We start from the raw sequence: 27,078 nt of genomic DNA, 5'->3' as shown, positions 1-27,078 counted from the left end.
AGACATGGTTAGTGTTTTGGAAATGGGGCAGAGTGTACGAGGGAGATGCCCTGCACGAGAAATGGGGCAGACCTGAGGCAAGGGCTGGCAGATCTCTGTCCACAATGGCCATCTAGAGCCCTTGGGTGCCTGCTATGTCAACTCCCATTCCCACAGTGACCAATCCTCGACTTCCTGCAAGGTGAGGTCCAATGTAATTGAGAACACCTTGCCTTCCACTTGGTAGTCTGTAGCCTGATGATATGGAGTTCCCAATGTCACATCCACTGCACCCTCAGCTCCTTTCTCTTTCCTTCTGATCCACCCCAATCCCCATCACAGTTTAGTTCCCTCTTTCACATGGTTCCCTCCCTTATTCAGCTTCCTCGCTAGCTCTGCAAACTCTTCATTTCACATCACCTCCCACCCTCTGCCTCTTCTCTCCCCTCCCCCCACCTACTGCTCTCCCATTCCCCCACCCTCTGCCTCTTCTCTCCCCTCCCCCCCCACCCGTTGCCTCTTCTCCCCCCCCCCCCCCCCCACCTTCACCTGGCTCACTTTTCCTCATGTTTTATTCATTTTGAGCTATCATCGTCAGTGTCTGTCATCCAACTGCATCTCCCCCTACCCCACCTGGCTCCATCTACTCCCCCAGATCCACCCATCACCTGCCAACCCCTCCGTTACTCCCCCCCACCCCCAGCTATCTCCCCCTGTAGTCTCAGTCTTGTTGCGGGGTCTCGACCAAAAATGTTAACCACCCCTTTGCCTCCACGGATGCTGCTTCCTCCAGCTGTTCAATTTAGTACTTTCACGAGACAAGTTAAACTTAGACCATTCACGTGGCCGTGAATCTGTGGGGAATGGAAATAAAGTGAACCTTCTGGTGTTACTTAAATGGAAACTGGCAGCAGTGATCTGCTGGGAGAAGTTTCAGAAATGCCTGAGAGAATCGTTTATCGTTTTAAAACTCAAAAGACTGCAGAGTTTGGAAATCTGAAATAAAACCAGCGAATGCTGGAAGCACTCAGTGGGCCAGGCAGCATCTGCGAGAGCATAGAAAGGTGACCACGTCAGATTGGAGACTTGATGATGAGTCCTGAATTTGAAACATTTCTCTCTGCAGAATGCTGCCTAAACTTGCCACATTTCCAGAATTTTCTAATTTACCTGGGAAATACCAACTGATTCAGCAGCTTCTGAGCCAGCAGGAACCCCTCTATGAATGTGTTTTCCTGCCTTAACTCTCTTTCCAAGATTTTTAAGTTTCAATTTAATTTAGACATACAGCATGGTAATAGGCCTTTTCGGCTTACGAGTCCATGTCTCCCAATTAAAACCCAATTGACCTACAGCCCCCAGTTCATTTCAAACAGTGGAAGGAAACCGGAGCCCCTGGGGAAAACCCACGCAGACACAGGGAGAATGTACAAACTCCTTACAGACAGCGTGGAGTTCAAACTCTGGCCCCGGTTGTTGGCACTGTAATGGTGACACCTGACTGCTACAAAAAATATATCTGCCAACATCTACATAACGGACTTTTGCTGTGATTAGTATCACAGATACCACAGTGAAGATTATTAGTCCTTTCTGTATTAGTGCATTTATTAATGAAGATTCAGCATTTTACACAGAACATTTTAAATTGAACAATACAGCACAGGATAAGGCCCTTCATAATGTCCAAATCAAACTACAACTCTGCTATGTGCACAGATCCCCTCCTAATCATGTGCCGATCTATGACCCTCTTAAATAACATATCCGCTTCCACCCATCAACGTGTGTTCACTTTCAATGAGCTGTGGACATCAATACTTTTAAGAATCCTGCCATTGACTGTACACATTCCCCTTGCATTTGAATCACACTTGCCTTAAACTCCATCTGCCATTTCTCTGCCCATCATCTGTAACTGTCCTAGCAATCTTTGTTTTATCTACAAACCTCCTAATCCACCACCTACTTGTTCATCCAAGTCATTGAGAGACTTCACAAACAGAGGTCCCCAACACTGATCCCTGCAGAACACCACTGGCCATTACCTTCTGTGTTCTTTGAGCCAGCTAATTCTGCCATCCAAACTATAAACCCTTTATGGATCGCATGATCTCATCTGCACCTTCTGCACCAGCCCACCATGACCAGACATCTATCCTATCCTCATCAACTTTCTGCAATAAATATAAATGTCTTGGATGAAAACTGAGGTGGGTGAGTTGGTAAAATTGCTCCTGTCTAATCATGTCTAATTTGCTCTCCCCCAATTTAGTACTTTTCTCCAGGGCCGAAGCTTATCCTTGTCCATAACTATCTTGAAAGTTAAGGAAGAGTGATCACTATTCACAAAATGTCCCCCACTGAAACTCTGATACCCAGACTGGGCTCACTTACCAATACAAGGTCTAGTGTGGCCCCTTCCTGGTTGGATTATCTCCACACTGCTTCAGGAAATTCTCCTGAATGCACTTAACAAATTCTACCCCAATTAAGCCTCTGGAATGAAAGATGTCCCAGTCAATATTGGGGAAATTAAAGTCTTCCCTAATGACAACCCTGTTGCATTCCAACTTTCCATAATCTGTCAACACATCTGTTCCTCCAACACCCAGTGACAATTGAGATGACTATAGTGACTGTATCTTTTGTATTTCTACCCACTCTGCCTTAGTGGCTGAACCCATCGTTAGTTCCTCTGAGTGCAGCGGTGACACTCTCCCTGATTAGCAATGTTATTTCCACTTCCTTCTCTTTCCCATTTAAAACAATGGAACCCAGGAACATTTAGTTGACAACCCTGTTCCTCTTGTATCCATGTCTCATAATCCAGGTACGAATCCAGGCTCTAAGTTCATCTGCCTTGCCCACAATACCCCATGCATTAAAGTAAACACCCTTCAGCCCCTCTGTCTTGCTGTGACCTCTCACCTGTCTCTTCCTGTCCTTCCTTTCGGGCTTCCTGGCCCCAGCATCTGCCATCCCCTCCATCCCACCACTTTCTGCCCTGCTACTCACAATTTGTACATGAAAATCAGAATTTGATTCATTCTGACGTTGTTAATGCCTACAATACAGGGTCAATATGGAACCAGTGAATATCAGGAACACAGAAGTTGTAAGTTAGAACTTCTGCCTCCTGCTGCTCAGATCATGGGTGAAATTTTGCCTTCCCTTCCTCAATCCATTTGGATCTGAATCAACAAACTGAATGACGTGGTAGTTTCTACTTGTGTATGTGCCCTCTGTCCCTTATCATAATGGAATCACTATTATAATTAAGTGTTGACAAAAGCTGAATTAATGTCCGGTTTTGTTCAGCTCTCACATTTATCCCCATAGCAGACTCGGACGTGTTTTACCAGCTGGACCAGAAGTCAATGACTGGGATTATTGTTGGAGTTTGCATTGCCTTGACCTGCATCATTATCTGCATCCTCATCCTTCTCTATAGAAGCAAAGCAAGGTACTGTTTCAAAATGTATTTTATTTAGAGATACAGCAGGGTAACAGGCCTTCTAGCTCACATGCCCGCGGCATCCAAATACTCCCATGTGACCAATTAACCTGCCAACCCCATGTGCCTTTCGAATGTGGGAGGAAACTGGAACACTGGAGGAGATCCACGTGGTCACAGAGAGAGAACATACGAACTCCTCACAGAGGCATAAAGAAGGTGGTGTAACAGTCGTTCACGGCAGTGCTACTGAAATGAAGCATGTCCACACGACATGAGGGTGAACCAGTAACTGAATTTATTTGAATCTCTCGCACTACTTTAAGGGGACGACCACTTCCTGTCTGGGGCATGCTGGTCTAAGGGACTGACATCAGCACATTACAGAGTCGCTGCCTGCCCAGCGACGTGCAACCAGGAAGTGGCGACACCTCCCAGGCAACATATGTCGCCAAACGCAGGCTTCTCCTGAGAAGGGAAGGGGGCCCCCGCGCCAACTTGTAATAACCGTCTGGGGTAGCGATTCGGCCCGTCTAACCACACGGTCACTTAGCCCTCTACATCACCCGCCCCAGAATCACTGCCACCCTTTGAGCAAGTCACAGTACTTCTTTAGGTGGGCGGCCTCTGTGTCTGACCTGGGGAGCCAGGAGTCCAAATGCACTGTCCTGAGGTCGTCAATGGTAAACATGTCCTGCTACCCACTGATGTCCAGGGTGAAAACGACACTGTCGCGCTGTAATACCTTGAATGAGCCTTCGTAGGGGCATTGCAGGGGTGTTCCTCGTTGTCCTCTGCAAACGAAAACAAAGTCGAAGGGCGTGGCAGACTGGGGAAGCCATGTTGGGAAGGTGGCGGAGGTTTCGGCTTACCCATCTGTTCCCTCGAGCAGTAGAGGGTATCTAAGAATCTGGGTTGTGGGCTGGGAGGGTTGAAGTGAATGTCCCCTGGGATAGTAAGCGGGGAGCCGTACACTATCTCAGCGGACAACGCTGGTAGGTCTTCTTTTGGTGCTGTGCAAATTCCTAACAGCACCCATGGGAGTTCATCCATCCAATTCGGGCCTTGTAGTCGAGCTTTCAGGGCTCTTTTCAGATGGCAGTGAAAACTTTTGATAAGTCCATTTGCCTGAGGTTGATAGGCCGTGGTGTGGTGTAAACGTCTGCTGCAGAACTTAGCTAGGTTGGACCAGAGCACAGATGTGAACTGGGCCCCTCGGTCCGAGATGATGTGGGTCGGGTTGCCAAAGCGTGCAACCCAAGTGGACGAGAAAGCTCTGGTGCAAGTCTCTGTGTCACATGTGGGCATGGGTATCGCTTCTGGCCAACAGGTAAAACAGTCGACTATTGTGAATAAATACCGCATACGTGGTCAAAATTGCGCCGGGGCAAACCTATGGAACGGGGCTTTGGTTTGTCAGTGCACTTTGGCACACTGGCAGTCCAAGCAAGTGTTAGGCCATAGAGTTACGTCACTGCGGAGGCTATGCCACATGGACAGCAGGTGGATTGTGGACCTTATCGAAGAATGTAACAGGCTGTGAATTTGGTCAAACACCTGCCGTCACCAGGTTGCAGGTAGGATGGGTCTGGAGAAGCCTGTGGGCATGTCACACAGTAAAGTCAGGCTCCCCAGTGAAGGACAGAAATTGCTAACCTTCAAGCTGGTGATGGCAGTATGGTAGTCCTGGATGTCAGCATCCTTGGCTTGGTCTTTGGCCAGTTGAGCAACATCGAGTCCTCCTGAGATAGCAGAGATGGCTGATTTGGACAGAGCGTCAGCCACAATGTTGGACTTGCCTGCGACGTAGGAGAAGTGTTGTTGTTGCCTCGCCGACCATGGGTCTGAGATCTTGCTGAGTGCATGAATCAGTGGATTGTGGTCTGTGTTGGTGACGAAAACCCTTCCTTCTAACATGTACTGGAAATGTATTGCCAGGCGCAGGGCCAACAGCTCACTGTTGAACGTGCTGTATTTGAATTCTGGTGTCCAGAGATGTTTACTGAAGAAGGCCGGGGGTGCAACTGTAAATCAACCCACTGCCCAAGCACCGCATCGACCACTCTGTCCGATGCGTCTGTTGTAAGGGCCGGGGGAGGAAGAATCAGGATGAGCCAAAGATGTGGGCTCCGCTAGTGCTGCTTTAGTTGCCTGGAAGGTTTCAACAGTTTCGTTGGTCCACTGGAGCGTCTTGTCGCCGAGTTTGATGAGGTCAAATAGGGGTGGTATGAGGGTGGCTGCTCCTGGGAGGAAACAATAATAAAAGTTCACCATCCCTAGGAATTCCTGTAGGCCTTTTATCATGCTTGGCCTGAGGAAATCGCTGGATGGCTTCTACCTTATCCGGCAGCGGTGTGACACCCTCGCTGGTGATACGGTGTCCAAAGAAATCAATCGTTTCCAGGCCAAATTGGCACTTAGCCAGGTTCACTGTGAGTCTCAACTCCTGCAACCTGTCAAAAAGGCGAGTCAGGTGCGTTTCTGCGCGTGCTGGCGTCGGGGCTGGCGATGAGGATGTCATCCATAGATGAAGATGAAATTGAGGTCCCTGCCAACTACATCCATGAGATGCTGAATCGTCTGGGTTGCATTCCTTAATCTGAAAGGCATCCGAAGGAACCGAAAAGGCTGAAAGGTGTAATTATAGCCATTTTTGGGACGTCGTTAGGATGCACTGGAATCTGATGGTACTTCGTGACAAGGTCCACCTTCGAAAAAATCCTGCAACCCTGAAGCCTTGTAGTGAATTCCTGGACGTGTGGGATGGGGGTATCTATATGGGACTGTGACGCCACACAGAGAGCAACACCGGAGTTCTTCTGGACCATGTACAGTGGGAATGCCCAGAGGCTGTTTGAATGGCGGACAATACCTAACTCCTCCAGGGCAGCAAATTCTGTCTTGGCTTGGAGGAGTATGTCCTGCGGGAGGTGCCATGCCCGTGTGTACACTAGTGGTCAGTGGTTTTGATGTGGTGTTCCACGCCACATGTTGGTTTAGCATCGTGGAAATTGGGCGCCAACAGTGACGGATACTCGGCCAGTTAAAGGGCATAATTGTTGTGGTCCAGAACGTGGATGCCCAATGGCAAAAAGGAATGTATGATTGGAACATAGTAGCATTGACCAAGTGGCATCTGTTCATGTTTACCAGGAGTCATGTCTCCGGAGGAAATCACCTCCGTGTATGGCTTGATCAACATACACAATCGTAAACTTCCAATGGAAAACAGTCCCCGTGGCATGAATCATGATCAGATGGGTGCTGAAGCTTGGAATGGAGGAGCCATTGGCTGCATGTAGGGCAAGGCCCTTAGGATTGTCGTTGAGCTCGAAGTACTCAACTCTATACTTGTGTCAACTAGGAAATCCCTCCTTGTCTGCTGATCCCTTAGGTTGAGTAGGCCTTTATGCATGTCAAATGCTGAGGCCACTATCAGCGGCTGGCATGTTCGTTTTCTGTGGCTGTGCTCAACATGACATTGGAGTACAAGCATGGAGGGACTCAACGCCTGGTATTGCGGCCCCATTTGTGGTGGTAGAAACAGTAATTGCTCTATTTGAGGTTTGGCCGTGGCTACTGCTGGCGGGGGTGGGGTAGTGAGCCGGAGTCACCGATGGAGTAGAACATGTATCGAGCTCCACTGCAGGGTGCGGGAAAGTCTGTCTGCTTCCTTGGCTACTAGGTGTGGAGCGCTGAAGTCCATGTCTGATATAAACGTGCACCTGTAGCTTGGAGAGGAACAGGGCCTTGAACAGGAAACAGTTTGTGTGCCCGTCTGCTAAGGCCACCATTTCGAGCATGAGCTCGGAGGAGTTTCTATTGCCCGGGCCTTGCACATTCAGGATGTGGAAGATCCATTCATGCCAGCTGAGTTCCAGGGAATCGAGGAGGACATGCCGGAATTGTTCGTACTTACACTCCTTTGAAGGATTTTCCCCGAAGTAGCCTACTTTGGCTGCAGTCGTGACACCAGAACTTGGTGTCCTCCGAGACAATGCCTCTCACCTGGAACTGTGACTGATCAATTGTTACCAGTTCCTGGGCTGGTTGGCCCAGAAGGGCACCAAATCCATGCCCACAGTGTTGGTTGTAGCCGTTGCAATTGTAACAGTAGCAGCACCCTGCATTTTGTCGCATTCGAGGTGAGTTCCGAAGACGTTGGAACCTTCAGGGTCACCACTGTAGTGTCTGCTAACGGCAGCACTACTGAAATGAAGTACGTTCACACAACACAAAGGTGAACTAGTAAATGACTTTATTTGAATGTCTCGCGCTGCTTTTAGGGGATGACCCACTTCCTGTCTGGGATGCTCTGGTGTATGGGAGTGACGTCAGCACGTTGCGGAGTCACTCCCTGCCCAGTGACATGCAACCAGGAATTGGCGACATCTCCCGGGCAAAGTGTGTCGCCAAATGCAGGCTCCCCCTGAGAAGGGAAGGAGAGAAGGAGTCACGTGATGGAGTAGTGGCCGGTCAGGGAATTCCAGCCCTCTCCCGAAATGTTAAAAAAAAAACACAAAGCACAAAGGTACAAGATTAAAATTTATAATAAAGTAAAAATAAAGGTGAGAAGAAAATGGCAGCGAAGAGAGAAAAGTCGAAAACAACGGGAAGAAAAGAGGAAGAAAGAATGTCGGAAGAAGAAGGTGAAGGCCTTACCTGTCCGAAGAGGCCTGCCGCGGAGAGAGAAGCCCGCTCCCTCAGGTCAGTGGAGGTCCCGGGCTCGGGACTACAAAAATGGCTCGCGGAGCCGAGTAAAAGTGCACAACCGCGCATGGAAAAAAGCACACCGACGGGAGGGGGGAACAGCTGCGGAGTCGATCTCCACAGCTGAGAGAGACACCTGCAGCACAGCAGCAGGTGCAGAACACAGACAATAACGACAACAAGAAAGAAGAGGGTAAAAAGAAAACAAGGAAACAACAGATGGTCAACCCAGAGGAAGAAGAAGAAGAAGAACAGAAAGAAATGGAAGAAGAAGAGAAAGGCAAGACAATGGATATATCTTTTTTTAAAGAATATATGGAATCAGTGAAAGAATGGCAATTACAAGAATTTAATGAGATAAAAAGAAGAATTAAGAATGCAGAGGAAAGAATGAATAAAATAGAAATGGCCATGTCAGAGATAGGAAAAAGAGTGGATAACTTGGAAAAACGAGAAACAATTGTAGAAATGGAAGTAGAGGAATTAAAAGAGAAATTAGAAGAATCTAATAAAAAAAGTTAGAGGCACATGAGCTGTTAGCTCAGAAGATAGATATAATAGAAAACTATAATAGAAGAAATAATATAAAGATAGTGGGCCTTAAAGAAGATGAAGAAGGCAAGAATATGAGAGAATTTATAAAAGATTGGATCCCCAGGGTCCTAGGAAGACCAGAATTACAGGAAGAAATGGAAATAGAGAGGGCACATAGAACTTTAGCCCCGAAACCACAACTGCAGCAAAAACCAAGATCCATTTTAGTAAAATTCTTAAGATATACAACAAGAGAAAATATATTGGAGAAAGCAATGAAGAAAGTAAGAGAAGACATAAAAGCCACTGGAATATAAAGGTCAAAAAAAATTTTTCTATCCAGACATAAGTTTTGAACTCCTGAAGAAGAGGAAGGAGTTCAATACAGCAAAAACGATCTTATGGAAAAAAGGATATAAATTTATGTTAAAGTACCCAGCGGTACTTAAAATAGTTATTCCAGGGCAACAAAACAGACTATTCTCGGATCCAGAGGAAGCAAGGAAATTTGCAGAACAACTACAAAACAAGCAGAGAGATGAAGACATGTAATGAGAGTAAAAATGACCACGAACTATATGTATGTGTGTAAAGGGGTATATGTGTGTGTATATATATATATATATATATATATAGTGTGTATACATGAATGTATCCGTATTTAGAGGAAAATATATAGAGAAAAGACAAGAATTAAGGGAGGGAAAGGGAATAGAGGGAATAAGGAGGGAATTAAAAGAGTGACTTTGTTACATATGAAAATTGAAATCTTTTCTGGGGGGGGCTGGGTGGGGAGGAGTTACGGTCACTACAAAATCAGTTGACGTTTGCGAGTGAATTCGCAAATCCAAATGGAGAGGGGAGATGTGGTTGCCCGACAAGGGATAAAGGGCAACTCAGGAGGGGGAGGGGAGAATGGGGTTAAAGAAGTTTTAAATAGGAGAATAAGGAAAATGTTTGATGTTTTAGAAATGTTGTCTTATAAAGTGTTCAAAACAAGAAAGCAGAAATGGATAAGAAGGAAAGGTGATGATGGAGAAACGGAAAGGGAAGATAAACAAAGTATGAAATGGCTACGCTGAACTATATGACTTTAAATATTAACGGAATACATAACCAAATTAAAAGGAAGAAACTGCTAAATTTACTGAAAAAAAAAAATTGATATAGCATTTGTGCAAGAAACACATTTAACTGAATTGGAGCACAAGAAATTAAAGAGAGATTGGGTAGGGCATGTAACAGCAGCGTCGTATAATTCAAAAGCAAGAGGAGTAGCTATATTAATTAGTAAAAATGTGCCAATTAAAATAGAAGAGGAAATAATAGATCCAGCAGGGAGATATGTAATGTTAAAATGTCAGATATATTCGGAGTTTTGGAATCTACTCAATGTATATTCACCTAACGAAAAAGATCAAAAGTTTATGAAAGATATTTTTTTGAAGATAGCAGATACGCAAGGGAACATATTAATAGGAGGGGATTTCAACCTGAATTTGGATTCAAATATGGACAAAACTGGGGAAAAAAATTAACAGAAAGAACAAAGTAACCAAATTTATAATTAAATCGATGGAAGAAATGCAACTTTTGGATATATGGAGGAAACAACACCCAAATGAAAAGGAATATTCATATTACTCGGGTAGACAAAAAACATACTCAAGAATAGACCTATTTTTGTTATCAGCTCGTATGCAAGATAGAGTAAGAAAAACAGAATATAAAGCTAGAATATTATCGGACCATTCACCCTTGATATTGACAATAGAGTTAGAGGACATCCCTCCAAGAATGTATAGATGGAGATTAAACTCCATGCTACTTAAAAGGCAGGATTTTAGAGAATACATTGAAAGACAAATTAAAATGTATTTTGAAATAAATACGGAATCAATGAAAGATAAGTTTATACTATGGGATGCAATGAAAGTGTTCATTAGAGGGCAAATAATAAGTTATGTAACCAAGATGAAGAAGGACTATAATCAGGAAACAGAGCAGTTGGAAAGGGAAATAGTAAATATAGAAAAAGAATTAGCAATGAAGGAAGATACAACTAAAAGAAGAGAATTGGCAGATAAAAAAATAAAATATGAAACACAACAAACATATAAGGTGGAGAAGAACATAATGAAGACAAAACAGAAATATTATGAACTAGGGGAAAAACGCACAAAATTCTAGCTTGGCAGCTTAAGACAGAACAAGCTAAGAAAATGGTATTGGCATCGAGGAAAAAAGACAAACAAATCACAAATAATCCAACGGAGATCAAGGAAAACTTTAGAGAATTCTATGAACAATTATACCAAACTGAAAACGAAGGGAAAGAAGGAAAAATAGATGAATTTTTAACTAAAATTGAACTACCAAAATTACAAATAGAGGAACAAAATAAATTAACAGAACCATTTGAAATAGTAGAAATACAAGAGATAATAAAAAAATTACCAAATAATAAAACACCAGGAGAGGATGGATTCCCAATAGAATTCTATAAAACATTTAAAGATTTATTATTCCTCCCCTCCTGGAAGTAATCAACCAGATTGATAAAACACAAAGCTTACCAGATTCATGTAAAACAGCAATAATTACAGTAATACTAAAGCAAGGGAAAGATCCACTCGCACCAGCGTCATATAGACCAATATCATTACTTAACACAGATTATAAGATAATAGCTAAACTATTAGCAAACAGATTAGCAGAGTATGTACCTAAAATGGTAAATCTAGACCAAACTGGATTTATTAAAAAAAGACGCACAACAGACAATATTTGTAAATTTATTAACTTAATTCATGCAGTAGAAGGGAGTAAAGCGCCAAAAGTAGCAGTTGCTTTAGACGCAGAGAAGGCCTTTGACAGAGTAGAATGGAATTATTTATTCAAAGTATTGCAAAAATTCAGTTTACCAGAGAAGTATATTAATTGGAATAAAGCATTATATAAGGGGCCATTGGCGAAAGTGACAGTAAATGGATATATATCAAAGCAATTTAACTTAAGCAGGTCAACACGGCAGGGATGCCCACTATCACCCTTATTGTTTGCGTTAGCTATAGAACCACTAGCAGAATTGATAAGAACAGAAAATAATATAAAAGAGATAAAAATAAAAGACAAGGAATATAAAATCAGTTTATTTGCAGATGTTGTTATAGTATACTTAACAGAACCAGAACTATCAATAAAAGAATTATATAAGAAATTGAAGGAATATGGAGAAGTGTCGGGTTACAAGATTAACGTAAATAAAAGTGAAGCAATGCCAATGAATAATGCGGATTTCTCAAAATTTAAGAAAAGGAATCACCATTCAGATGGCAAATGCAAGCAATAAGATACCTAGGTATACAAATAAATAAAAATCTCGGCCATCTATATAAATTCAATTATTATCCACTAATGAAAAAATTACAGGACAATTTAGAGCATTGGAAAGATTTACCATTAACACTAATAGGAAGGATAAACTGTATTAAAATGAACATTTTCCCAAGGATATTATACCTATTTCAGCCATTGCCAATACACTTGACAGAGAAATTCTTCAAGGAGTTAAAGAAAATAATAAGGAAATTTTTATGGAAAGGGGGGAAACCGAGGATAGCACTAGATAAATTAACTGAATGGTATAAACAAGGAGGCTTACAACTGCCAAACTTTAAAAATTATTATAGAGCTGCACAATTAAGATACCTATCAGATTTTTATCAAACAAGGGAAAAGCCAGATTGGACTAGATTAGAATTAGATAAAATAGGGGAAAAGATACCTGAACACATATTATATAAATGGGATGAAAAATTGGTACAACGTAGGAGTTCTCCAGTATTACATCATCTACTCAATATTTGGAAAAAGATTCATGTAGAAAGGAATAAAACAAATTACCAATTACCAAAACTAATATTGACGCAAAATAAGTTACTCCCTTTTACAATAGATAACCTTTCCTTTAGAGAATGGGAGAAAAAAGGGATCAAAAGAATAGAAAATTGTTTTTCAGGAAATAGATTATTATGCTTTGAACAAATGAAAGATAAATACAATATAACTCAAGATACAGTGCTGGCATATTACCAATTGAGATCCTACTTGAAGGACAAATTAGGATGCAGTCTGAGTTTACCAGAGGGAAGTAACTTTGAATATGTGATTACAGATACAATGATAATCAAAAGATTTATAACAAATATGTATATTAAACTGCAAGAAAAGGAGAATGAGGAAACAAATGGTAAAACTATACAAAAATAGGAACAAGATTTAAATATAAAGATAAAAAAGGAAACATGGGAGAAGTTATGTTCTGGAACGATGAGAAATACAATAAATACGAGGTTACGTATGATACAATATAACTGGATACACAGGCTATACATTACACCTCAAAAGTTAAATAAATGGGACCCAACAGTATCTGACAGATGTTTTCGATGTAAAAAAGAAATGGGAACAACAATTCATGCAATCTGGACATGTGAGAAAGTAGAAAAATTTTGGGAAGATCTAAACCAAATATTAAATAAAATTACAGAAAACAATATACCAAAAAATCCAGAAATCTTCCTCCTAAGTAACATAAAAAACAAAGAATTGGAATTGATTTGGATGGTGCACAAAAAAGATTTGTTAAGATAGCTCTAGCCGTAGCAAAAAATTGTATTATGTCAATCTGGAAATTGGAAGATAATTTGAAAATACAACAATGGTATGTAGAAATGAATAAATGTATTCCATTAGAAAAAATAACATATAGTTTAAGAAATAATATTGAAATATTTGAACAAATATGGGAGCCTTACATGAAACACAATAGAGAAAACCTACCGGGGACATTCACTACCTAAATTAACGAAAGGAGAAGGAAATGAAAAGAATTGACTCAGTGGAATTTTTTGTTTATTTTTATTGAATGACAACATTGTTTGACTGGTTTAATGTATCTTAGATTTTGTACTTTAAATGGATGGGGGGGAGGTAGGGAGGGTGGGATGGGAGGAGAGGGGGGAGAAAATGGCACTGTATAAGGAAAATGTATGTATCATTGTATCTGTAATCACATATTCAAAGTTACTTCCCTCTGGTAAACTCAGACTGCTTCCTAATTTGTCCTTCAAGTAGGATCTCAATTGGTAATATGCCAGCACTGTATCTTGAGTTATGGTGTGAAAAATAAAAAATTTAAAAAAAAAGAGAAGGGAAGGAGGGACCCCACACCATCTTGTACCAACCGCCTGGGGAGGCAAATCGGCTCATCTAACCACACGGTCGCCCGGCTTGCCCGGCATGGTTAGCAATTAGCATAGTGTTTAGCGCAATACTGTTACAGCGCCAGTGACCCAGGTTTGAACCTGGCGTTGTCTGTAAAGAGTTTGTGCATTCTCCCAGCATCTGCGAGGGTTTTCCCCGATGGGGGGAGTGGGTCCGATTTCCTCCCACCCACCAAAATATACCAGGGGTTGTAGGTCAATTGGATGTAATTGGGTGGCACAGGCTCATGGTCTGAAAGGGCCTGTTACTGTGCTGTTTGTCTAAATTTAAAAACTGAAAGAACTAGATCTTAGGGCAGAATACAGGGTGTTCAGGGTAGGTACTATTTATTGTCAAGTAATACTACACAAAATTGCCTTTAATCTGCCATGAGGCAGACAAAGATTCACCCCTTACAAAGAGAAGCAAAAGAGAGTCCTTAAAGTCCCCGAGAGTCCGTGGAGTCACCTCCAGCGCTCCCTCAGCTGCACAAGACTCCAGTTTCAGTTCAACCCATCACAACCCGAACCCAGGTCCAAACCTCAGACACGATGTTGAAGATAACAGGCAAAGGGTTACATTAAAATGTGTTTGAGTCTAATTGTTGGGAGCGGGGATGTTATCTGAAGGAACAAATCCCCTCCCCAACCTGGGTTCATTATTCCTTGGATTGAAATATTGTTTTTATTGAAATGTCATCTTTTTCCAAAAGGTGTCATTTATTTGCATTCTCCAATTTTGAGTTTAGTAAACAGTGGCCATCTCCAATGCCTGCAATATCAAACAATAACGGTATTTTCACTGAGGTTCCTGGATCTTTGTTTATCCAGGAAGTCCAACGCTGTCAAGGCTGAGCAACAAGGAAGTGTTGCGTTGGCACAAGTGGCGAGGCCACTGGTCACTGGGAGCTATCTCGGCAAGAGGAAAGAGGAGCAATGGCAGAACGTTGAAACCTTGACGCCAATGATGCACAGGACCGTCTACTTGGACACCAAGGTAACCTTAATCCTGCTTTACTGTCATTACTTTACCTGCCTCTTCCTTCCATCAGTGACAGAAGTCTTTTCCTTGTGATGGTGCACTTATTTTACTGTCTCAGCACAGAAACGGGCCCTTCAGCCCACTGTGTCCATGCTGGCCCCTACTGTTTCCCAGCACTTAGTCAGATGCAGGTTTTGTGTTGTGAGAGACCTGCCATCACATCTGGGTGCAAAACAATTCCCCTTTGGATTTCCTCTGAGTCTGTTATTCCATCCAACATGACAGCACAGATGCAGGCCCTTCAGCCCATCTAACCTGTGCCGGATTATTTATTCCGCCTAGTCCCATCGACTTGCACTCGGTTCGTAGCCTTCCAGACCACGTACCAATCCAATCCTCTCTTGTCCTCTAGTTCTTGCCTCACCCAACCTCAGTAGGAAATGCCTGCCTACATTTAGCCTATCCATTACCCTGTTGGGGTTGAGTACTTACGTGGGTCAGGCGTAGAGCAGTGCACTGCAGGTGACATATCCAGGGCGATGCATACTTGGGTCAGAATGGGGGTGGGGGGGTGTGAACAGTGTAGTTGGCAGCACAGCGGGGGGGTGTGAACAGTGTAGTTGGCAGCGCACATACTCAGGGTCGCAGGAGGAGGAGATTAGGAGTGTCGCAGTCACCTGCAAGGTGGAAAGCCGATGGAAAATGCTGGGGTCTTTGGTGAGAGGTGTTTTATGGAAAGAAGGGAGGTTGTTTAAACTGCAGTTGCTACAACCCCAACCGTATTCACATTAACCATTATGCCCTCTGGCCTTGAACCTTTCTGCCATTGGGGAACGGTAACTGCTATCTACCCTATTGTGCTTCTCTCAGGTGCCCCCCACCCCACTCCCCTCAGTCTCCTCCCCTACGTGAATGAAGCCCAGATTGTCCTCCAAGCTGATCCGTTCCATCCCAGGCAAAATTCCAGTGAATTTCCTTGTGTTATCTGTTGCCATCCTGTGGTGTGGTGACCAGAACTTCAGCTGTGGTGTAACCAACACCTCCTTGCACGTGTGTCACATATTATATAAATGGGATGAAAAATGCACGTGTGTTCTGTGCTGTGGGGACTGAATGGCAGCTCCGTTACGTGATATGCCTGTACTGCACCTTCCACAGCTGTTGGCCTTGTACACAGAGGTCCCTTTGTTCCTTCATAATCCCTCACACACTGCCTGGTGTTGGTCCTCCTCGTACAACATGGTAACGGACCCTTCCAGCCCACGGACCATGTCCCCCAAAGTACTCCAATTAACATGCAACCCCTGTACACTTTTGAAGGGAGGGAGGAAACTGGAGCACCCAGTGGAAACCCACGCAGACACAGGAGAGTATGCAAACTCCTTTTTGATAGCACCGGTTTCAAACTCGAGTCTCTGGCGCCATAATAGCGTTGCCACCCAAATTGGATCCTCTGTTCTGCATCTTGAGTTTTTGTTATTTCTATTATTAAATAAAAATAATTTTTCTTTGTACATTTACCTCATTATCTGAGGATATGCCAAAATGCTCTGCAACTGTGATGTCTAATGAAGATTATGTGATGGAGATTGATCTGAGGACTTCCGAACTTCAGGTTATACTTGTGATAAATACTCCTGCGCCCACACTGCTGAAGAGAGGCAGCCAGGTGACTTGGAGGTGTGCTCCGCATACATACTCCAGGCACTGATCAGCGGAGGGATAAAACACAGGAGAGAGAGGCAGCAGGTCCAGATTTTAGATACAAAACTGAAATTCTCAGCTAAGAAGGAAGACTTTCATGAGTAGAAGCAGACACTGGGAGTACTTCTGTTAAGTTTGTATTTCAGAATTGATGGAAAGGGGTGTTTCAATCTTTACAGGGGGAATGCTGTGAGAGTATAAATGAATTTCAGGCCTCAGAGCAGTGGAGAACAGATAAGCTAGCCCTCCCTTCATCCAATTCTCACAGCTCGAGCGCTGATAGGAGGGCTGGATTTAACCCAACAACATGCAGTACTGGCAAAGTTAACCCTTCTGAATGTGCTCCTGTACCCACAGGGTGGATCTGATCTGATTATTAGCAGCTCTGGTCGCAGGAAAGAAAAGACCAAAAAATGCTCATTTTTTGGGACAAAAAAGAGGTCCACAAGTACACACAAGGAGGAGCAGGTAGGATATGGAACTTGAGCTTTGGTGTTTGTGCCCTTGCATTGACAGGGAATGTCAGTCTTTGTTGATGGTTTAAGGCTCAGCACTGGTTGTAGTGCTGGGGCTGACTTGTATGTGTGCATCATATGCCAGCATTTGGGGTAGTGTGACGGTTTCTTGTTTCAGTGATGTTCGATACAGTTCCAATAATTAGAGCTATTGCAATCAGAAACAGGTCTGGAATTTGATGTGGTCTTTTAGAATCAGTTTTGTGTTCAGTGACTTTTTAGCCCTTGTTTTGTTTCAGTCAGCGTGCTGAACCAATCTACATTGATGGTTTTAAACCGCAAGTCACACCCGCTCATCAAATGATGGCCATGATTCCTTTCATTACTGCCCCCTGATAATCGCGTATTTTTACCTCATTTATTCCACACGTCAAAGGTATTCAGATTGATTAGATCCAAATTTATTCAGAAAAACCTCCGATTCACTTGGTCCCTCTCTGGTGATTCCCCTTTCTCAATCTCCCTGTCTCTATCTGAGGAGACAAACTATCTACAGCTACAGACATTTTCTGTAAAACCCACTTACCCCCACAGTTACCTTGACTACATCTCTTCACACCCTTTCCCCAGAAAAGATTCTATTATTTTCCTTTAATTCCTCCATCTCTATCGCATCTACTCCCAGGATGAGGTCTTCTAGTCCAGAACATCCAAGATGTCCTCCTTCAGAAAGCAAGGCTTCCCCTCTACTGCCAATAACTCAGCCCTTACCTGCATCTCCTCCATTTCCCGCACATCTGCCCTGGCCACCTCCATACCAAGATACAACAAGGACAGGATTCCACCAACCTCCACGTCCAACACATTATCCTCCTGAATTTCTGTCACCTACAACAGGTCCCCACCATCTTCCCCTCTCTGCTCTCTCATCCGCTCCTCCTTCCCTTGTGACCACAGGAAATGTTCCACCTGTGCCCACACCTCCATTTGAGCCCCAAATAGTCCTTCCAAATGAAGCAAAACTTGTGAATCTGCAGGAGTCATCTGCTGCTTCTGGTGCTCTACATTGGAGAGACAGGAGGTTGTTTTGTTGAGCATCGTTGCTGGGTCTGCTGCAATAACATGGTCTTCCCAGTGGCCACCTATTTCAATTTCTCACCCCATTCCCAAATGAAAATGTCTGGCCATGGTCTTATCACTTCCAAACTGAGGCTACCCACAAATCAGAGGAACAGCAACCTTGTATTCCATCTGAGCCCTCTCCAACCAGACAGCATTGACATCAACCTCCAATTTCCGTCAGGCCCCTCCCCCGTGTCTCTCTCTCTTTCCCTCTCCCTCTGATTCCTTTCTTCCAGCTCCTCACCCCCTTACCTCCCCATTTAGTGAGCTATCCCCTACCCATTACCTCACCTTTTTTCATATCCACCAATGATCTCTTGCTTGTGGGTCTGTGCTCCCCCACCTGCCCCTTCTTCCCGCCTCTCCTCTCCTTTTTATTCAGGGACCTACCTTCCCTTTGTTCACACCTTGACGAAAAGCTCAGGCCCTTTGCTTCCTAGAGACGCTGTATGGCCTGCTGAGTTTCTCCAGCACGTTTGCATATTGCACATCCATAAAGACCCATTGGCTTTCTTTAAGTAATTACCAAAAAGGCCCAATAAAATGGTCCTGTTTTTCTAAAGTGTTTTGGTTTATGATTGGATGTGTAGATCACTCAAGAAACCCAGTTAATAGGATTCATTCCAATGACCAGGAAGCGTCAGAGCAGAACTGGGCCATTCAGCCCATCAACTCTGCTCCACATTCACGAATGATGTACTTCTCCTCTCAACCCCATTCTCCTACCTTCTCCCCACTACTATTGACACTCTTCCTAGTCAAAAACCTATCAACCTCTGCTTTAAGTCTACCCAATAACATAGTCTCTGCACCCATCTGTGGCAATAAATTCCACAGATTCACCCCACCCCGGCTGAAGAAACCTCCTCTCTGTTCTAAAGGGACATTCTTTCATTCTGAGGCTATGCCCTCTGGTCCTAGACTCTCCCACTACTGGAAACATCTTCTCCATGTCCTCTCCATCCAGCCCTTCATGCCCGGAATCATTCTCGTAAACCCCCTCTGGACCCTTTCCAACACCAGCACATGCTTCCTTAGACATGGGGCCCAAAACTGCTCACAATGCTCCAAATGTGGTCTGAGCAATGCCTTATAAAGTCTCAGCAATACTTCCTGGCTTTTCTGTTCCAATCCTCTGCAAATGAATACTAGTCGCCTGAAATTTGAAGCTTTTGCTAACCCACCATTCTTTTGCCGACAGTCGCTGAGAAGAAACGGGTTTGGTATGAGCTCGTACCGGCTGACGTGTGAGGATACAGGTGGCTCATCTCTGATCTCCCCCACATCCTTGCCGGCTGAGTTCACTGCTGTTGGAGACACGGAATATTCTCATAACAGCGATGGAAGCCATGAAACTGGTGATTCGGGCAGATATTCGCACGATTCCCGAGAGGAGATGGAAATGACACACCTTTCCTCCGTGGCGGGTGCTTCATCGGTCTTCTTGGGGGTCTGTGTCCAAGCAGAAACTGCTAGCATTCCTGTCCTGTCTACCTCAGAGGAAGATCAACACCCATTGGTTGTTTCTCATTCCACGACCTCTGACCTGCTGACACTGCCTCAGCCAACTCCAATGTCTTCAAAACTAGCCAGTGTGAACACCAACAACCAGTAACCCGATCCAGTCTCTCCGTGACTTATCTGTGCAATGGACAAATGTGCAGGAAGCCAAGGAGCACCCTAGAAAAAAGGGCTGGGTCATTATTATTTAGTCACTCCAGGTTCTTACACACTTTTGGTTTATGAATGTTCCATTTTTTTTAGTTTGCCCACCACGAATGTCTGTATGTCAAAAAAATGTGAAGAGAACCATTACATTTCTTTTGATTTTATTTTAGGAAGTTTAATCATGGAGTAGAAATAATATTTCAGGCTTTCTGCTGAAAATCTACCTCATTTTTACCTAACGATAAACTCCAGTATTTAACAGGTATTGGACTCCATTGCTGAATAGTTTATACTTCCTTACAGAGACGAGTTTTTTGATAAAAGAGAAATGTTTGTTGGTGTTGCTCTGCTGTGATGAAGGGGGTTGTAAGGACATTGCCATGAGAGTGTTTAACTAAAGATCTGTTTACACGGGCAGGTAAGATTCTAAAATGAGGCCATACTCAGTGCCGTTGAGCTGAAGTTCTCTTGATGAAATTTGTTTAATATAAAGCAATGGATCCATTCATATTATTGGAGGTTTTGAATTGGTATTCTCAATCCAGGAAATTTAATGTCATTTTTCACTGCTGGGATGAATGCACATCTACATTAAGATGTGTGGAAAAACTGAGAATGAAACACGACAGTTTTCAGACACTGAGAATGTAGTCAAAACACAGAAATGCTGGAGGAACTCCAGCCAGTCTTGCAGCGTCCATAGATATATTACCGACATTTCAAGACTGAGCCCTACCAGGGAAACATGGATAATTTTTTTTTACCTTCTATGGGTGCTGCAAGACTGGCTGAGTTCCTGCAACATTTCTGTGTTTTGGGGAAAACTATAGAACTGGTTTGATCAAAGAAGAAAAGGTTGAGGTGCCTTTAGGTGTTTATTTAGTGATTGATTTATGTTCTTTCAAGCTGATTTGCAAGATACCAGAGGCCTGCACTCCAGGCTGAGTGAACACACTCCATTTCTAATATACAGTATATATTATATATAACGATTACCTAGATGGGTCCAGCTCTAGAAACTGGGGAGTACAATGCAGATGCATAAATTGGGGTTGAAATGCCTCCTGCATTGACCCCTGACAGAGCCTTTCACTGCCTGAGATCTAATTTCAAGCATTCAACCAGATGCTTCTGCAACCGTGTGATTGATCCATTTCGACATGAGCCTAGCATCCGGTGGGATGGTCCTTGACAATTGTAGTTTATTCCATATATTCACTCAAACTTTTTTTTATTTTTAAAGGGGAATCCTGTGGACTGAGCTGTTGATCTGTGTGAGTGGGATTTCCACTGGTGATGTTTGGTGAGGAAGTCCAAATTGAAGCTAAAGTAAATTTTTTTATCTGGAATTTAATATTCCAAGAGAATTTCTACCTTCTAAATGAGTATTTTTCTGCAGCCTTGAAGAGAGTATTATCCCCCAAACTACAATAAGGAAAATCTCAACTAGAAATATGCATCTGCCATGGTGCACCAAATTCATGTCACCTCGTCAGCTCACTGCCATCTTGTCAACTGATGAATATTTTTAAACCCCTATTTGACACAAAGCCTTTCTCTTCCTCTCAGAATTAATCACATACCTTTTAACCTTCTGATCCTCACGATGAATGAATGGATCCACTTAATTCAACAAACTGCAAAATGAACAGTTGCAGCAGAATTAATTTTTGAGTCTGGGAATGCAAGAATACTGCCGAGTTTAAAATTATTTCGATTAAACTAGTCAAGGAATTCAGCTTCTAATTAAGAGGAATATAAATTTTTTGTTAAGTTGAAAGGGATAGAGAGTTGATTTCAAAATAAAACAACTTTATGCTCAGGTATTCAATCGCCAGATCTCGACCACGGTTTCTACAAGAAATCTTTCCCCTTGGAAACAACTTCAGCTTATCGGCATCAAATCCAGTAGCTCCAGAGGGGTTGCTATCCAGGATCACCACTCAGTGCCTCAACTGTATTAGTCTTTAGAATTGCTTGCATAAACAGAGCTTTATGACACTAGAGATGTTGAGAGGGAATGGAAGCTGCTGCTCTCATGTGCTCTTGCCTTGCACCTCCTGTTTGATACTACCTCTCTTTGAAAACCTATTTTAGTGTTATTCTTTTATCTAACCTCAGGGATCAAATATTTGTTACATTTGAACTGCCACACACAAGTGTGTGGTGTACTGACAGGGTATCTTGTTTGTATTTTTGCTTTTAAAATAGTTACTGTGTAGCTTTGAAGAGTTCGAACAGATCACTAGAATTGTGTGCCAGTAAATGTTTGCGCCAATGCATACCGATATATCAAAACTACTTTAAAGTAAGCTTACCAAAGAAAATGTACATAACTTTTTTTTAGGATTTTTTTTGGGGCCATTTAACTATTGAATCTCTTAATTTTATGATAGTCTTTAATCAATCAGATGTAGTGACTTGTATGTGTTTTGAATTGAAATTGATTTTCCAATACAATATTACACTAGAATAATTGGAAACTTAATTTGGGGAATGAGCTATATTGATGTGTTAATGCCCAAATGCTATTAAAACCGAGCCCTAACTGGAAATGTAGTAAATTGAATTATAGTAAATAGATATCCAATGATCTATTGTACAAAATTACTTAAAAGCCCATTTTTGTCTTAGCCCAATCCAAAAAGATTTTAATGTTTCACTTATGTTCTAATATCGGTTCAATGAAAGATCCTTAGTACTAACTACTGAGTACGACTTCTGGTTAGCTGCACTCTGCTCTTTCTAGTGTAGATCAGATTTATAGTCAGTTTAGCACTTGCCTTTCAGATTAGTGTCATCCCATTGTATCGGTAGTAAAAACGTATACAAAGGTAAATGATAAGCGACTGAATCCAAAGATTTGATGTTGATGGGACACTGTACCTATGCAGTATCTGAATTCCAGATCCAAGAACTGTGACACTTTCCCTTAAACCCTGCAGTAGAGTTGATGAATGAAATGAAGAGAATTCTCTCACAAGATGTAATTTTGTAAACGTATATTCTCAAATTGCAATAATTGTGTAATTGATTATGGAAGGATTCTCTTTATATAACTAACTAAAACTTCATTAAGCTTTAAGGACATCTTTCATGATTTGCCATTTTAAAAAAGGCATAGAATATCTTTTACTGATGAACCCAAATTATAATTTTTTGAAATACCAGATTTTCTTTTACACAAATAGGAGTTTAAAAAAAAACCTCCAGTGATCTGTACATTCCTTTAAGAATTAAATTAAACTGCTAACATGTGATTGGCTGAGCCCTTCTCCAAAGATAACTGCATACTTTGTGGCTCACGCTCCATGGTTTGCACTTCTCTAAACAAAGTTCTGGAGCATGTGAAAGAAAAGGGATTTGAAACAGCTTTAAACTATGTAGTCAACATTGAGCAATAAAAATATTCTGCCTCTTACCTTGAGAAATTTCAGTGAGGAAAGGAGAGCAGATCAAGATTTTTTTTAAAAACAATAAATTTGTTTTTTCTATTGTTTTCAAATACAGCTAGATCAGCCGTCCAATGAAACCAAAGATTTATTTTTTGTTCACCTTTGTGTATCGGTGTTGTTTAGTTCATCACTCCTAGATTGTGTCTTTTACATAACATTGTTTAATTGTTTGCTTTGTATCTTGATGTGGCAACAAATGTTCAAGGATAACTTTCCAAATCAAAATGGGCATCAATTCATTTTATACAGCAGTCATTTTGAAATACTGTCATAGGAACATAGAAAATAGGAGCAGGAGTCGGCCATCCGGCCTGTCAAGCCTGCTCTGCCGCACAATAAGATCATGGCTGATCTGATGATCGGCTCATCTCCACCTTCCTGCCTTTCCCCCATATCTCTTAATTCCTGTACTATGCAAAAATCTCTCCCACCTTGTCTTAAATATATTTACTGAGGTCGCCTCCACTGCTTCAAAGAGCAGTGAATTCCACAGATTCACCACCCTCTGCAAAAGGCATTTCCTCTTCTCTATCCTAATAGACCCTGTTTTCTTACTCCCACCCTATTGAGCGAGCTGCAGTCCCCATTCTACTCTGGGCAGTCTGGTGTTCAATTTGAGCAGTTGAAAAATTTGATAATGATGTTGTTGTGAGACCAGTTTTTTACATCCAGTTACTAGTCTGGGGCCAGGAGGATGAGGGGTGATCTCATCATTAATACAGAATCATGAGAGGAAGAGACTGAATAAACACAGAATCTTTTGCCCAGAGTAGGGGAACCAGAGGACAAAGGTTTATGGTGAGGGAGAAGAGCTTAAGAGGTCATGTTTTTACAGAGTGGTGGGTGTGTGGAACGGGCTGCCAGAGGAGGTGGTTGAGGCAGGGACTATTGCAATGTTCAAGAAAAAAATATGGACTAATATATGGATAGGATGGGTTGGGAGGGATATGGGCCAGATGCAGGCAGGTGGGACCAGTGTGGGTGGGACATTTTGATTGGCATGGCCAAGTGGGGCCAAATGGCCTTTTTTCACACTATGTGCCTATCCTGTAATCACCTAACATTTCTATTTTTTGACAAATGCAAATCTAAATTATTTGACACTAACCCATCCTCTGTTCACCTTGCAACTGAACACTTGTTGCCAAGGACACAGTGTGTGAACAATTCGTTTGATATCCTTGTCACTTAGCACTACCCCAGATGAAGAAATAGAAAATACATTTTGACATGCAATGTACAGTACTTCCAAAATGACAACTGCTGTAAAAAAAATTACCAGCATTTTCCCACTGCTTCAGATATGGTGTCGATGGATACTGATGTTTTCACTAACATAATTAACAAGTACAGGGAGTTATTCATGAAGGAACCCAACTTGTGGTTGCTGGGGAAACCTGACATTGTAATTTCAACAAATCAAATTTGACTTACACCATTAGTTGAAGAAACTGTCTTTTAAAACGTATCTGGGAGAGGGGCTGAACTTGGAGCCTGAGAGCTTCAATACATTTGGAACTTTAAGCACAGGTTTTAAGTGGTTCTTGATCAGAGTTTGGAAAATATGCTGGCATCTGATGGGATTTTGCTGCCATTTTTGAGGTTGGAGATGTTAATTGAATTATAATTAGAAACTACTGCCTCCTTTTTAAGTATTTGTTGATGCACATTAATCTGGAATTGTGTGTTTAAACTATCTGAAAGTGCATTTTCATTTTTTTATTGTGTATTAAACTGATGTAACGGGTGGTTACATGACAAGTTCTGCTCATACCTGCGGTGGGCCTGAAATACTGTCTGTGCTGTCAAATAGGATGATCCGAAACTTTAAATTTTCATCTTAAAATCAGATTGTCCAAAACGCTGAGTCTAAAATTCTTACCTTGACAATGGTCCAACACCACAGCCATCTTTCTGCCAGTTCCAATGCAATCTTGCGTTTGCCCCATTAGTTATTTGAGATCTCAGACTCCCCTGCGGGGTCAATCCACCTAGTTCAACTGCTGTTGGCTTTAAACAGCCTGTTACAAAAGCCAACAGTGGTTTATTTTAAAATATTCAAATAAAATTGAAACCTTTAAATGATCATTTGTTATGTAAAATATTGCGATTTGTTTTTACCAGCATCCACTGGTCAGCAGTAAGTGCCAGATTTTGGGGTGAGAGGAGGTTATCTTATTCAAAACCAACATTTTTGGTGGAAATTCCGGAATTATCCTATACAACTGCATATACAGTATGTCATGTGACCACTCGTTGCAACAGTTCGGAAAGGTGAGAGGAGAGTAACTAAACACTTTTTTTGGTTACTGTTTTATTCCTTTGTAATGAGAACAATTAATGTGCTAGTTTTTTTTTTGATTTAGAGCATATTGTTAAGATGTGAACAAAAGGGAAGAAGGGGAGGGTGCAGTCTGATACATCTCCGGTGTTCTGAACCTTCTCTCTTCAATTGCCAAGAATTACCTTGTAAAGGCCGTGTTTGTAATCCTGGCACTGGAGGGTGAACCTGGATTATATCAAATTTTATTTGTCTCAGGGGATCAGCTTCGCTCTGTCCAATGCTGCAGGAGAATAAAGACTGGCCTTGATTTGTGAATGTATTGCATTTATGTCTTTAACTACTTTTACTGAGAAAACTGTGTTCTTCTGTTCTAACAGCACTGCAGTGAATGCAGCCCAGAGCTCCTGATCTGTAATTTGCTGACTCATGCCAAAAATACAACTAGTCTAAAAGCCAAAATGTTTTAAACCTGTTGTAAAATAGTCTGCATTTGAATGATTGCACAGTTTAAATAAAGTTTTCCATAAAATAAACTGTCACGTTTAATGAGAGGGAAAACATTCTTCGTGTTAATTCCTTGACTATATTTGAATTATTTTATGTATCTGGGTGTGATTTGGTTTCCTTGGTCTAAATCTTCTGATGGGTGGTTTATACCACTTGAGTTTCACACAAAAGGTTTCTGTCATTCTACCTGTTTGCCCCGAGCTCCCTCGTGCGACAGGTGGAAGCTGCATTTGGAAGCCCTGCAGCAGAGAGGAACGTGTCCTTAGGACAGGCAGTGCCTGCTAGGGCGGTAAAGATGGAACCAGTAAATGGGAGAAACCGGAGTGACTTCGACATGGGGAAGAAGAGAAGAAGTTGGGAACAACAGGTAAGATGAACAATGATTAGACCAGCAGATGACTGAATGGAGCCTGAGAAACAGGACAGGTTGGGTGGTGTGACCCCCCAAATACATGGTCTTTGTATAAACATGTGGACCTTAAGAGACAAAGTTGATACACTGGAGGCATAAATTCAATGTGTGCTGTGGTACCCGCAAAACAAGAAGTGATGATAAGTTTATTGCCATACACATTGTACAATGTACACATGCACCAAAATTCTTTCTTGATGCAGCTGAACTTGGAAAGAAAGACTACAATAGTTGAATTAAGTTAGTCAATGACATAAGATAGATAATAGTCACCGTAATCCTCATGCAAAAAGTGGCTTGCGATCATGTGGACAGTTCCTTTTTGTACTGTTGAACCAAGGAAAGAGCATGTGTGAGAACACTTGCAAGAAGCTTCAAATAAAAAGCAACCTGGTGGGTGTTTTTGCATTTGTGCAAGAGAGAGGGTGATGATTAGGAGCAGTGTGCGCTGTACAGAGCGATGGTCTAAATGAATGCAAGGGAATAGGATATTATCCATTGCACCAGCTTGTTGGGAGTCCCTTCATTGGGTTGGAAACACT

General features: G+C 42.3%; 1 protein-coding gene across 7 annotated transcripts in view; it reads left to right on the top strand.

Moving 5' to 3' along the window:
• prtga (protogenin homolog a (Gallus gallus)) overlaps positions 1-26,150 on the top strand; it is a 232,761-nt gene extending 206,611 nt beyond the window's left edge. For 6 of the 7 annotated variants that reach the window (XM_069911024.1, XM_069911022.1, XM_069911023.1 and 3 more), the window contains 4 exons: positions 3,322-3,445; positions 14,779-14,944; positions 16,991-17,101; positions 19,412-26,150. In XM_069911024.1, the coding sequence (XP_069767125.1) occupies positions 3,322-3,445; positions 14,779-14,944; positions 16,991-17,101; positions 19,412-19,825 (815 nt within the window). In that variant the 3' untranslated portion in view covers positions 19,826-26,150. The remainder of the gene's footprint in view (positions 1-3,321; positions 3,446-14,778; positions 14,945-16,990; positions 17,102-19,411) is intronic. The other variant, XM_069911019.1, reaches the window with a different exon arrangement.
• The last annotated feature ends 928 nt before the right edge of the window (positions 26,151-27,078 follow it).

Source organism: Narcine bancroftii, chromosome 14, assembly GCF_036971445.1.
Source record: "Narcine bancroftii isolate sNarBan1 chromosome 14, sNarBan1.hap1, whole genome shotgun sequence".
NCBI classification, from domain to species: Eukaryota; Metazoa; Chordata; class Chondrichthyes; order Torpediniformes; family Narcinidae; genus Narcine; species Narcine bancroftii.
The sequence above is the reverse complement of the archived record's forward strand: the minus strand, read 5'-3'. Positions and strand labels throughout refer to the sequence as shown.